General features: G+C 37.2%; 1 protein-coding gene and 1 long non-coding RNA gene across 2 annotated transcripts; both read left to right on the forward strand.

Annotated features, from left to right (window-relative positions):
- Positions 1 to 834: 834 nt before the first annotated feature.
- Positions 835 to 9,744, forward strand: LOC109470453 (M protein, serotype 2.1-like). The gene is made up of 15 exons (XM_019769404.1): positions 835 to 876; positions 3,692 to 3,742; positions 3,899 to 3,937; positions 4,190 to 4,477; positions 4,687 to 4,776; positions 5,406 to 5,489; positions 5,768 to 5,806; positions 6,131 to 6,205; positions 6,522 to 6,605; positions 6,779 to 6,883; positions 7,023 to 7,127; positions 7,257 to 7,361; positions 8,889 to 8,993; positions 9,122 to 9,226; positions 9,630 to 9,744. The coding sequence occupies exons 1-15, from the start codon at positions 860 to 862 to the stop codon at positions 9,742 to 9,744; spliced, it is 1,407 nt and encodes a 468-aa protein (XP_019624963.1). The 5' UTR covers positions 835 to 859.
- Positions 9,745 to 11,829: 2,085 nt separating this feature from the next.
- Positions 11,830 to 12,508, forward strand: LOC109470459. The gene is made up of 3 exons (XR_002140260.1): positions 11,830 to 11,925; positions 12,175 to 12,279; positions 12,460 to 12,508. It is a non-coding gene; the product is annotated as an uncharacterized LOC109470459 (long non-coding RNA).
- Positions 12,509 to 13,523: the final 1,015 nt, after the last annotated feature.

Below are 13,523 nucleotides of genomic sequence, written 5' to 3' on the forward strand. Positions count from 1 at the left end.
CCCTGTAAATAGTGTGTTGGAATAAAGTTTAACGTTTTACTAAATTATTGAGCTTTTAGAAGGTGTGTTGGACCGTACTTCACATCCTACAGTCTCACAAGTAGGATTTGTTTCTGCCACTAACAGATAGCGTTACAACAAACACCGTTACGAATTATCAAAAACAACGTAAGGTTGACGTCTTTACGAGGACAGCGATCGCAACAAGACTCCAAAGGGACTTTAAGTGTCTGGCATAGGATTTTGGAGGCTACGTTGATCTGAGTCATCTTTGAGGTTTGATTATTGATAGGCCTTTTATACTATGAGAGTGTCTGGTTTCAGTACAGTCACTCCTTGTCACACGTCTCGTGTTGTGTTTCTTTTATTTATTTATTTTTTGGGGGGGAGAGGGGGATGCAACTTAGGCATTGTCAACGAAATGGTCCTAAATTCCAAAATCTGACAGGTTTTGACAGGTGTCCGAGCTATAGTGATAACAGTCTCTGTCACAAAATGTGCTACATTCTGGAACGTTACACTGTCTCAAGGCTTACAGTTCATTAATGGGAGGAATGTTAACGGTCTTCAAAACACCTCCATTTGATTCTTTGACCAAAAGTAGAAATATCATAGCTAAAGGTGCTACTCTGTGTATTTTGAAATTAAAGCACTCAATAATATGTAATGTTTCTGTTTGTGATTTTCAAAAGGTAAGTACAAAACTTCAAAAGTAGAAAAAAAATCGCTACAGACGAGTAGGGTCATTCCTCCCGCGCGTTCGAATATGACTCACAATCAAACCGTTGCTACGGTAACCCCATATGCCAACAGACCCATATCGATCTCAGCTGCCTTACAGCACGGATCTATTCACGCCATGGCGTCCTTTCAAAGGTAATTATGGTCTTTTGTTCAGTCACATTCACCCAGAAAACAACTGAGTTGTGTTGTCAGTTTTGTACAAATCTGTGGAGTGTTGTTTTGTGTTTTATGTCACTCCTGTTGTTAAGAAATGAAATTTTAGGAGGGGTTTCAGACCACGGCGTGCGAAGAATGTTCTGAAACTGCACAGGAACAATTTTTATTGACACAACAAAAGTACAGCGACTTTCGTAAGGTCTTCTATAACTATAAATACAGACAAACAAACAAACAAGAGCGAACGTAAACGCCTGATTACCGAGAAGAATTTTCTTGGTGGTAAATTATTTGGAAGGTTTAAAAAGTATGTCGGTTGTAACTACATGTAAATATTTGCTGTTGTACATGTAGCTCTGTGTCTTGATCGATGTATTTTTGGCGATTTTTGCTGCATTTTGTTACAAATCTTTGACCCAATTCTGCACTGCGAACTGCTAGAGAGAGGTTGAAAGCTCGGATTTATCTTGAAAATCCGGCCTTTAATTTGTCTGAATTCGTTTGGATGTTTTTTCCCAAGGAAAGGTATCTCAAATTCACAACTGTGTTCACAACGTCAACGTTGCTGAATTTCTAACAAAATAGTTCCAAAATTTGGTCTTAATTTAGTCGTCACGTTTCCTCGCAATATATCCTTGAGGGTTATTACAAAAATCCCGTTCGTCATTGTCTGTTGAGCTTGATTTTTTAAGAGAGAATTTTTCAATTTGGAATGTCCAAGGTAAGTGAGAACTTGTCACATTGTATAATGACTCTCAGTCAATAACCGAAGCGAGTTTGTTCTCTACAGTCAAAGAGTTCTCCATCCGTATTAGGTTTTTGATCTTTTAACAATCTGACACTTAGACCATTGAGCTGAAATGGCCCTGTTAGTTGAAGTTTTTGTTGCTACAGTGAGTGTCGGAACTTGGGGTTGGGAGGGAAACACAACACCGAATTGTAGCGGTATGTTGTTCGGCTGCAACTTTTTATACAACCGATATTATACGATCTAGTACGGAAAATTGACGATATTCTTGAGAAGTCTCGGCGATGTCTGTCAGCAAAGTTATTGTTATCTTTCTTGAACAGGATATCAATTCTTACCTGTTGAAATAGTCAATGTGTTTGGTCGCAGATGTACACTACCTCGTCGTAGCTTAGCGGGAGGAATGACAACACGCTTCGAAACATTTTAAAAATGCTTTTATCTATCTATGAGTTAATGACGAGGATAGATGTCACCTATCTTGGTTGTCCCGTAGATTTCTGTTTTAAATATGATAAAATCAAGTAACATTTCTTATCTTGATCCCAAGCAAATCTGTACAAAAATGTAATTGTCGGTCCAGATGACCAGAAACAATCCGCGATCATTCCTCCTCGCATTCGAATATGACACACAATCATACCGTTGCCAAGGTGACCACATGACAACAAAGTCATCTCGATCTCAGCTGCCTTACAGCACAGGTCACGATAACGCCATGGCGTCCTTTCAAAGGTGATTACTGGTCTTTTGTTGTGTTAAACTTTCCGGAGAAACAACTGAGTTGTGTTTGTCGTTACAACAAAAGTTTCAGTGGTGGGATTTGTCCTTTTATAACTGTCATAGGCGGTAAAAAAAGTGATTTTCACGGGCGTTTCTATCGCCAAACTTGTGCCTGTTCTAAAGTCGTACACTCATTATTTTTACGTATTTGCAGTCCTTTCAAAGGTGATTAGTGGCCTTTTGCTGTGTTCAACTTTCCGGAGAAACAACTGAGTTGTGTTTGTCGTTACAACAAATGTTTCAGTGGTGTGATTTGGCCTTTGTAACTGTTATAGGCGGTAAAAAACGTGATTTTAAAGGGCGTTTCTGTCGCCAAACGTAGCCTGTTCTAAAGTCGTACAGTCATTTTCTACGTATTTACGGTCATTTCAAAGGTGATTACTGGTCTTTTGTTGTATTCAACTTTCCGGAGAAAGAACTGAGTTGTGTTTGTAGTCACAATCAAAGTTTCAGTGGTGTGATTTAGCATTTTCTAACTCTTACAGGCAGTAAAAAAAAGTAATTTTAACGGGCGTTTCCATCGCCAAACTTAGACCTGTTCTAAAGTCGTACAGTCATTGTTTTACGTATTTACGGTCATTTCAAAGGCCATTAATGGTCTTTTGTTGTATTCAACTTTCCGGAGAAACAACTGAGTTGTGTTTGTAGTCACAATCAAAGTTTCAGTGGTGGGGTATAGCCTTTTATGACTGTTAAAGGCAGTAAAAAAAGTGATTTTTATTATTTATTTTGGGCGTTTCTATCGCCAAACTTAGGCCTGTTCTAAAGTCGTACACTCATTTTTTACGTATTTACGGCCCTTTCAAAGGCCATTAATGGTATTTTGTTGTGCTCAACTTTTCGGAGAAAGAACTGAGTTGTGTTTGTAGTTACAACAAAAGTTTCAGTGGTGGGGTTTAGCCCTTAGTAACTGTTAAAGGCAGTAAAAAGTGATTTTAACGGGCGTTTCTGTCGCCAAACTTAGGCCTGTTCTATATATATCTAAAGTCATACAAACACGTATTTGCGTACAAACGAAGACGAAATATCTCCGTTAACTGTTTTGTGAGGACTGCACACCAGATATGTTTCTTGTCTAAATATGTCAATGATTTCTCTGAACTCAGTTGGAAATTTTAACAGTTTCGTTAGCGATTTGGTATTTGGGGGATTGATTCTCAATCCCATGCACTGTTCTATAGTATACATGTCTACTGTGAGTGTTGTGTTGCTAATTAAAATGTGTCACAAACAAAAAAATCTTTTATTTTATTATTGCAGCGACTTTGAAAACTACAGCAGTGATGAGGAGGAGGCCCTTTGGCAACCTAGGTAAGATATAAATACAGTCTGACATTTTGATTTAGTATTGTTGTAAATAATGTTTGTATGTGAGAAAGTTGTAGTGTTGAATACTTAAAATTGGAGTGATATTGTAACAGGTTTTGAATTACCCTACACTTGGCTCACAATGATATTTTCTTTTAGACTGCCCCCAATCCAAGAAGAGCCGGAAGATGAGTCAAGGTAAGGTGTTTTCATTTACATTTTCAATTGTCAATGCTAATGTATCATAGCCACAAATAATCTTTTAGTTTGTAGTTTCATTTTTTCTAAAGCTCATTTATGTAAGTCTTATGTTCATTCTGTTGTATAATTTTATTATGTTCTGTTGTTATATTTTGTATTACATTGGACTTCAAGAAGACTAGTGATTGTATTTACTAACGGAGAGAAAAAAAAAACTAAACCAAACCTTGGAATCGAAATTTGTTCCAGCTCTCTGGAGTGGGACAGTGATGACGATTTTGAGGAGATGGAGAGGAGGTGCAATGAGCTAGAAGATGGGGCGGTAGCTCAGGAGGTGAAAGAGGAGGGAGAGAAGAAGGAAGGAGAGAAAGAGGAAGGAGAGAAAGAGGAGGGAGAGATGGAAGGATTGAAGACAGAAGGAGAGGAAGAGGAGGGAGAGAAAGAGAAGAAGGAGGAGGGACAGAGAGAAGAGAGTCAGGAGAGGGAAAACCCTGGAGACACTTGGTCATTCCCACGCCTGACATCATACGTAATAAGGTAACACTTTCCATGCTTGGATCTTTCAAAGAGTCTTTGTTACACTAGTACTATTTCTCGCTGTCAGGGGCAGATCGGGCCTCCTTCCTTATCTTGGCTATAATTTTTTGCAATAAGATCTCCCATGAAACCAGGTATGTAAGATCAAGAAGATAACACCAAATTGATGTATTGAATGAACTGACAAATGTAATTTTTTGCTTTTACAGCTCAAGTTCTTCTGATGAAGAGGAATGTGATGCAAAAGAGTTGAAGAAGCAACTAACCTTGGCACAAGATGAAATCCAAGTGAAGACCTTGTAAGTAGACCGAAGATCTTTTATTTTTTTATTTTTATTTTTTATTTCCGTGTCCGTATCCGTGTCACGGCACTTTATTAGCTCATAGAATCAGTTACAGCAAGCCTCGTAAAGTGCATTCATAGTCAAATAGAGCAACAATCCTTCCCATATATTTTCCGAACTTATATTTACAGATAGTATATTTCGCTAGAAGAATTAATCGGTTGACGTAACTAAATTTTTTCATGTTGTTGAGCTCATATCCTACTATAACATCATGAATGGCTAACTTTAACTTGCCTCCATATTTAGTACAGTATCGTTTTTCCACTTCTAACCACAGCGGTTTAACAAGCTTACATTCAAACAGGAAGTGTTCAACATAATCAACAGCATGGCATGATTGACATTTATCTTATGCTTAGATCTTATGCTATATAGGCAGATTGTAATATATATTTAAACCATTTATATTTCTACAATAAGTTTAATTTTGCAATTCATTGCACGGGTATATTTTTTTGATTATAAATTTTCAAAGGGTAGGTAAATAATGATAAAAATGGGGATTTGAAAGCATTGTCACTTGAATCAGGTGTTTGTAAATCGAGATGAAAGAAAACCCAAACTTTTGTTTTGTTTTACAGGCATATCAACATTCATGTGCGAGAGATCGAACGACTGGAGAAGTTGAACTCTGAGCTGACCGCTAAAAACAACAAGCTTGATCGGTCAGTTTATACTCTTCTTCAGAAATAATTCTTTTCTTTGAAACCAGATATCATATGTTCGATCTAGATTTTACTATGGACACTGTGAGTGCAAGGTATGTAACCACCAACTCTGTCAGTAAGTTTGTTATTAAAAAAGTAGATGGTGCAATTTTTTATGAAGAAGGAGCTCTCTCTTCTTTTAATAATATGAATAAGGAGCTCTTGTTTTCTAAAGTTGAGGAATTCTAGCTGGCCTAGTGACTGAATGTTACACATATTTTCTACATTTCGTACAGCGCACAGTCGTCACCAGGCAAAAGGCAGCAGTTCGAAATGTAAGTCATCAACAGCATTTTGTAAATTACTATCATTATATGTGTACTTTTTCGAAGAGTATGGCTACTTAGATTCCATAATTAAGATTCTCAACTTTCAGAATAAAGGTACAGAATTATAAGTACACTAGAAAATTTGTCATTCATGGCAAGTCTCATTACAATAGGAAACACAACGCATTGATTTTGAAACTTTTAAAACCTTTCATAAAATGTCTGGCATTAGTAGTCACTCATCACACAATTATCTTTGTTTTTTTTTGTTTACTTAATAGTTTTAAATCTTTCCCCGGAAATTGAAAGTTAAACCTCTATCACCAACAGGATGAATACTGCACTGAGGCATGAAGTACAAGAGCTCAAGGCAAAGCTTGAACGCTCCATTGACGAAAGTGACGAGTAAGGAAATGCTTAATATTTATTCTGCTGATCTAGCTATTTACTCTGCTTTTATCTAACGTTGCATGTATATTTGGGTATTGGAAATAAGTTTAGACTACAGAAAAATGCCTTTCCACTCTTGTGTATACGTAGCTGTTACTTGAGGTGAAGTATTTTTCAGACGTATCTCTCTCTCTGTCCGTCGCTCGATCTCTTTGCTATGCTTAAAAATATGTGTATTTAGATGAAAAGTCATCGTGACATTAGATCAAAATCAATTTCCCCCAAACCCGAAATTCTCCAAGCAACTTATCCTGTGTCCTTTATGTTTTAGCATAATCCTGCAGTTGGAAGATAAACTGGCGGGTGCAAGTACCAGGTGCAAGAACATGTGGTCCCTCTTCCGACAAGCAAGCAGGTACGTCAAAACTAGAAATGTCTGTAGTAGAGTGTCAATTGTTAACATGTTCAAAGTTCCATGTTCAACTGAAACTCTACACTACCAAGGACGATAACAAACAATATCATAACATCTTTGCACGAAGGATTGTTCACTTTTAGATATTTTTCTCACATTGTTTACACTTGTAGCGAACTGGAAGAGATGAAGAAGGCAGCAGAAGAGTTTAAGATGACACAGAGGTGTCTCGAGGCCGACATCCGATACGAAGAAGAGAAAAATGGAAAACTGAAAAGGTATGCAAAGCCATAATCTCTTTCTAAGATTAGTTCTTAGAAGACATTATTTGATATACATATAAGAAATGTATCGTACATGATAAAAACCAATCATGTTAACCAATGAGTTTTTTTAATTTTTCTATGTATGTTATAGGGAGCTGGAAGAAACAAAGAAAGCATCTGAGGAATTCCCAGCAATGAAAGAGTCACTTGAGGCTGCAGTTGAACACGAACGAGGTGAAAACGCAAAACTGAAAAGGTATGAAATGTTTTGAAATATAGATTCTGGTCAATTTTTTTTGCACAAAATTGACAAGAACGGATATTTATCTTTTATTCATCTTCGTAAACTAACTAACTTGAATTCATGTTTTGTTGGTTGTTGCAGGGAACTGGAAAAGGCAGAGAACGCAGCAGAGGACTTTGAAAAGATTAAGGAGTCTCTTCAGGCTGACGTTCTACGCGAACAAGCCGAAAATGCAAAACTGAAAAAGTATGTATTCGTACCCTGGAAATCCAGACTCGCTGTCCGGGCCGCAAAAGCCCTTCGCCCGCTGGTGTAAATTACCGCTACGGGGGAGTCTAGCCCGGGGGGAGGTTGGCCAGCCAACTCCCATCGGGCTCAACTCCCCCGTAGCGGTAATTTAGGCAGGCGGGCGAAGGGCTCTCGGCTGCCGAAGGAAAAAGGCTAACGGCCCGATACTAGTTTGGCATCCAGGGTAATGTATTCGCTGACAGAGCTCAGTATGTAAATTAGTCCTTATAAAAGGTACATTCCTAACTCGTAAGACAGTGGACAGCTCGTTTAAAATCTAATTTCCTCTTTTGAAGCAATTTTCCTCTCAACGTAATAACTCTATAACCATGGCAAAGTATTTAAAACTAGAATTCCGAGATCTCATACCTCCATGAAATATGATCTTGATATGTAAATGTTAATTTCTTCTTTAATTGTGCAAATGACCTCTGCATTAACATGATATATGCATCGTGATGTATGTTAACTTTTGATTAACTTACAGATGTCCCAAATGACATTCTCATCATTCACCATTATGAAATCATAGAATTTTCGCATTAATTATGCAAATTAGGTCATCATTTGCATAATTAGTATCTGTTGAAGTTCCGCCTACCATAGGTTACAGACATTACATGTAGATAAGTAGAATAATGTAAAACACTGTAATTATAGAATTTCCTCATTAATTATGCAAATAAAGTCCTCATTTGCATAATTTGCATTTAATTATGTACATCTCTCTCTCAGCTACCTACACACCAAAAATAATGAAGACATTCTCATCATTCACCATTACGAAATCATACAATTTTCGTATTAATTATGCAAATTAGGTCATCATGTGCATAATTAGTATGTGTTAAAGGTCCGCCTGCCATAGGTTACATACATAACATGTATGTAAGTAGTATAATGTAAAACACTGTAATTATAGAATTTCCTCATTAATTATGCAAATAAAGTCCTCATTTGCATAATTTGCATTTAATTATGTACATCTCTCTCTCAGCTACCTACACACCAAAAATAATGAAAATATGTTGTTCCTGTCTGGACTTATTGGCTTTTAAACATTTCGCCAGAAAGTGCCCTGCAGTTCCAGAACAAGCCGCTAGGGGGCCCAAACTCATATGACTTCTTCCCAAGCACGAGAGCTACCTTCCATCAAAATTTCATGACCCTAGCATGTCCAGATCGCGAGATATCAAAATCGGAAGTTGCACTGCAGTACCAAGGGAAGCCACTAGGGGGACCAAAATCTAATCATTTCCAGTTTTCGTCACACCCTACCAACACACCAAGTATGAAACCAATCCATCCAGGCGTTCTTGAGTTATCTTGTTGACCAACAGACGGACAGACGGACAGACAGACAGACAGACGGACAGACGGACAGATAAACGCAACTGAAAATATAACCTCCATGACACATTTCATGGAGGTAAAAATATTATACAGATATGTTATGGCTTTAATCCATTTATCTTATCGTTGTAGGGAGCTGGAAGAGACAAAGAGTGCATCAGAAGGATTCGCAAAAGTACAGGAATCTCTTCAAGCCACAGTAGAACATGAACAAAAGGAAACTGCAAGGCTGAAAAGGTATGCATTAATTTGCAATATGTTAGCATAGAACTATTTCCTACAATAAATGACAAGTCTAAGTGTTCTCATTGTCATTGAACCATATTTAATCCAGTTGACCGACAAGTACATGTTTTCCCTTGTAGGGAACTGGAAGAGACAAAGAAGGTGTCCGAAGGATTTGCAAAAGTGAAGGAGTCTTTGCAAGCGACTGTTCAACATGAACAAGAAGAAAATGCAAGACTTAAAAGGTATGCATTTCTTGTAATAGATGTTGCGTTGAATTATCTTGTTTGTGGATAACGTTACATGTATATCATGAATGCCATGTAAACGTTTACTTTATTCTGCGTCCAATTGCTTTCTTATGACTCAAAGATGGATTTTCTAAAGCCATGTATTCTTTGAAGGTTCTTGTGGCTATATTTTGAAGTGTTCTTTTATTCTGAAAGGGAGCTGGAAGAGACACAGAAGGCTTCAGAGAGACTGGTAAAAGCAAAGGAGTCTCTTCAGGCAACAGTTCTACAAGAACAAGAAGAAAATTCTAGGCTGACAAAGTATGTTTTTCATGTTCAGTACTCTGATTTTGACAAATTGTGATTCTTAAAAATCATGTTTTTATGCATTCTTAAACGATCTTTTTTATCGTTAAAGGGAACTGAAAGAGACAAAGAATGCAGCAGAGAGGTTCGCAAAAGTAAAGCAGTCTCTCAAGGCTGAAGTTCAGCGTGAACAAGAAGAAAATGCAAAGCTAAAAAGGTATGTGTAGAATAATGAAAGAAAGAAAGAAAGAAAGAAAGAAAGAAAGTTTATTGCAAATACTTGCCTGAGGGCTAATTCTACTTCTAACATTATACTATATGATACAACATGACATGACACTAGTTTTACTGGGTTTGACTTCTTCTTCAAGATTCACTCTTCTATGTACGTAATGGTATGCAGTTTGTAATATAATGGAGCAATAACTGCCTGTTCATAAGCAAGGAAGCATGTTTAACTGTCATATTTGTCATGACAGGGCACTCGAGGAGTCCAAGTTGGCCAGAGAAAATCACGTGAAACAGAACAAGACCGAGCTACGTGAGATGCTTAGAGAAGAGCTGGGGTAAGAACTTAAGTTTTAGGAGAAGCATGTGCACGTGAATCTCACTCATAAAAGATTTCTTTCAAGTCTTTTTACGTTCTTAAATCATGATGCTATATAGATATTGATAGCGTTTTTCCTTGGCTAATGTTTTGACTACATCACAGGAAACTGGAAGTGTTCCAAGGTGCCTACAGCAACAAGCTTGATGCACTTAGGAAGGAGAATGACGCCCTGGAGCGTTCAGTCAGCTCTCTCTCAGACAGGAACAACGATCTCACCTGGTAATTACATTATACTATAATGTTTCCTATCCAGGTTTTACACACTCCTCGTATCATTTTTCTGAATAATAGGAACAGTACCTTTCCCATGTTTTTGCATTCATTATACACTAAGTCATAAGTTACGTTTGTGTTCTTTATAAGTTAAACCGTGTTTGTTTGACACAGTGAGCTGGCAGAGGCTAATAAGGTTGTTTTGGAGAAAGAGACTCTGGAGATAACTGTGAAGAAACTGACACTGGTCAACAAGAAACAAGCAAAGTAAGAATATCTTAAGCAGTAAAAATGTCGAATTGTACTTTCACAGACTTATTATAGACATTTTCATATGACGTCGTACAATATTTTTACTGTAACAGAGACTATTATTCATATTCCTGTACATTTCTATTGATTGTTACTGTACTGTGTGGTTGCAGAAAGCTGGATGTCGCAAAAAAGGCATACACCAAAGTTGCGAGGACACTGGAGAAGCTGCAAGAAGACTCATCTTCGGTTGAGTCACTGGAGCTGACGAAGGGCAACAGCACGATCGCTGGGTGAGTTTGACATGAAGTTCTATTACCACAAATGTTGGTCTTGTATGATAGATGAACAGTCATTCAAATTTAGTCCAAATTGTAGATATTACGGCACTTCTACATAGTATAGAAGAGTAAGTAAGAATACTCAATGTTCTAAGAAAATGCGGTGGTTTAGAATGTTACTCTATTTGGTAATCTTAACATTTGAAGAGATGTTTATTGTCCCTTCTATTTTTTTTAACAGTGAACTGGAGTCCAAGAAGACCTTAAGCAACATGGTTGATGTGTTGAAAGAAGAAAACGAGGCACTGCAGTCTTCCGTTGGCCTCCTGACGGATCGATGCAGCAATCTCATGAAGTGAGCTCCTCTTACATTTTACCTCAGACGAATGTCCAGCTATTTGAAATTTATCTATTGACAGGCTCTCGAGGTTTTGTCTATGAATGTAAATCTTCTCCTTGACTGTTGATTAAACAAAGAAAACTATATTGTTTTGCATTCAACTATAAATCTACATGTATTTGCTGACATAGGGAGCTTGAAACCCTCGAGATAGCTGCACAGGAGACCCTGGATGCAACTGTGCAGCGCCTGACCATGGACAACAAGAGACAAGCACAGTAAGTAGAGCATGCTTCTTTAAAGTTTATTGTTACATGTAGGTTTGTCCAATATGATGATCGTAACCATAGCTTAGTTGTAGATCCCAGTACATCAGATTCCGTAGCTAACTGTGCATCCTTTTTGTATTGAAAATGACATACATTATGATTAAATATTGTTGGTCACATTCTTTTATAATGTGTTTTCTATGCTGTTGTTCATAGTGAGTACAATCACAATAGAGTTACACCAACATGGAATTGAATGTTACCATCTTTTAAAAATGCAGTGCCAGCAAAATTTAAGCCAATACTACTCCTTTCCCGAGCTCAATCTTTCTTTTTTGGTTCCACAGGATTGTTCAGAATAAAGAACAACTGCTAGCAAAACTGGAGTTCAACAATAAGTCAATTCAGCAGAAACTACACGCTGAGAATGGCAAGCTGTCCAGGTAAATTTAATTACTTACTACTGCCGTTACCTTATTGTCGCAACAAAATAAATTGAAGCATGTACACTTTTATCAACAGTATATAATTTTAGCACTTTTTTTAAAAGTAATGATCGGGTTTACCATATACATGTACATGTATATGTATCCAGGTGCTAGTTATATCCAGGTGCTAGTAATATATGCATGTCTTTCTATTGCAATGCAATATTCGGCAGCTTTTATTGACCTCATCTTTTGTTGTTCCAGTAAACTGGAAGAGACACACAACGTGATTGGTTGCTTAAGATATGAGAATGAAACACTGAAGCGGTCAATGAAGGGTCTGACTACCAGGAACAACCTTTTGAACAAGTACGTGAATTGAACTCTGTTCTAAAAGCATCGTTCTTTTTAATAGAATTTTTATTCATATATAAATGGCTGGCTACAATCTTCTTTATGGCCACGGAAAAATTGTCAATTTTTTTTACATGTATTACTGATTTTTCTTTTTTTCGTATACTAACGCTATTTACTCTATGTTGCACACAGGAGAGTGGCAATGTTGGATGAGTACTTTGAAAAGCAGCGATCTAGAAAGGTCTGTATCATGTCTCGTATATATTTTTTTTCATTTAAGTTTGTCAGAAAAATTGGAGGTGAAATTGAATGCTTTTATGAAATCTATATGGATACTTCTGCATCCTTCACGAATTTTTGAGAGCCAAATAGACTGAATGTTAATTTTCTCTCACTGGTAATTATGTTTACCGAATGAAAACATATTGTTTTTGCTCCGTTTCTTCCTCTTCTTCTTCTCCAAACAGTGACCTATAACCTGACCAATGACATGATTTGTTGACGTCTGTCACCATGGTGACTGGTGTTGGGTTACATAATGTTGCAATTTCATGGTCTGCTCTGCTCCTGTCACCATATACTAGTAGTACAATGTATTTGAATGTGTTTGAGTAAAAATTAACAGAGCAGACCATGTTCCAAGGTAAACATTATGCAATTGCTTTGCAAATGTTACTTCTCTAGTTGTGATTTCTGTTACAAAAAAAATCAAGCCCGTTATGATATCCTTCCATCTTATGACTGATTTCCTATTTCCCCTGACCAGCCTGAAGACCCAGCTACACCTAGCAGACCCATGGTGTCAGCCAGAATGGGGGATGGAAGAAGGCGTCTGTTTGAGGAACGTGGGGAGGGGCATCAGTGCGAAATAGTCTTGTAGAAAATGATAACGAACGTAATTCTTAATTTGATGTGATTTTAGTTGTATTTCATCTCATTTTTCCGTAACAATGGAATGAGATGAAATATTTGATAAATTGGTTTTTCTATATGTGAGCTGTATGCAATACAGAATTTAAAAATGTGTATGAAAATATGACAATTTGTATGTGTATGTGTTTGTGTATCACATCTTATCACGTGGATTTTATGAAAAAGCAATGAGCTGGCCTCATTGAGAAAAATATTTTTGTATATGCATATTCAGTGCATAACACATGTGTATGATGTCATTTGTACTGCCCTACACGTCTCAAGTGCCTAACACAATATTTATAACTTTTGCATTGCAACCAAATTGTTATACCAGACACTTA

The sequence above is a fragment of the Branchiostoma belcheri genome, unplaced genomic scaffold, assembly GCF_001625305.1.
Source record: "Branchiostoma belcheri isolate BF01 breed outbred unplaced genomic scaffold, Haploidv18h27 scaffold226, whole genome shotgun sequence".
Taxonomy (NCBI): domain Eukaryota; kingdom Metazoa; phylum Chordata; class Leptocardii; order Amphioxiformes; family Branchiostomatidae; genus Branchiostoma; species Branchiostoma belcheri.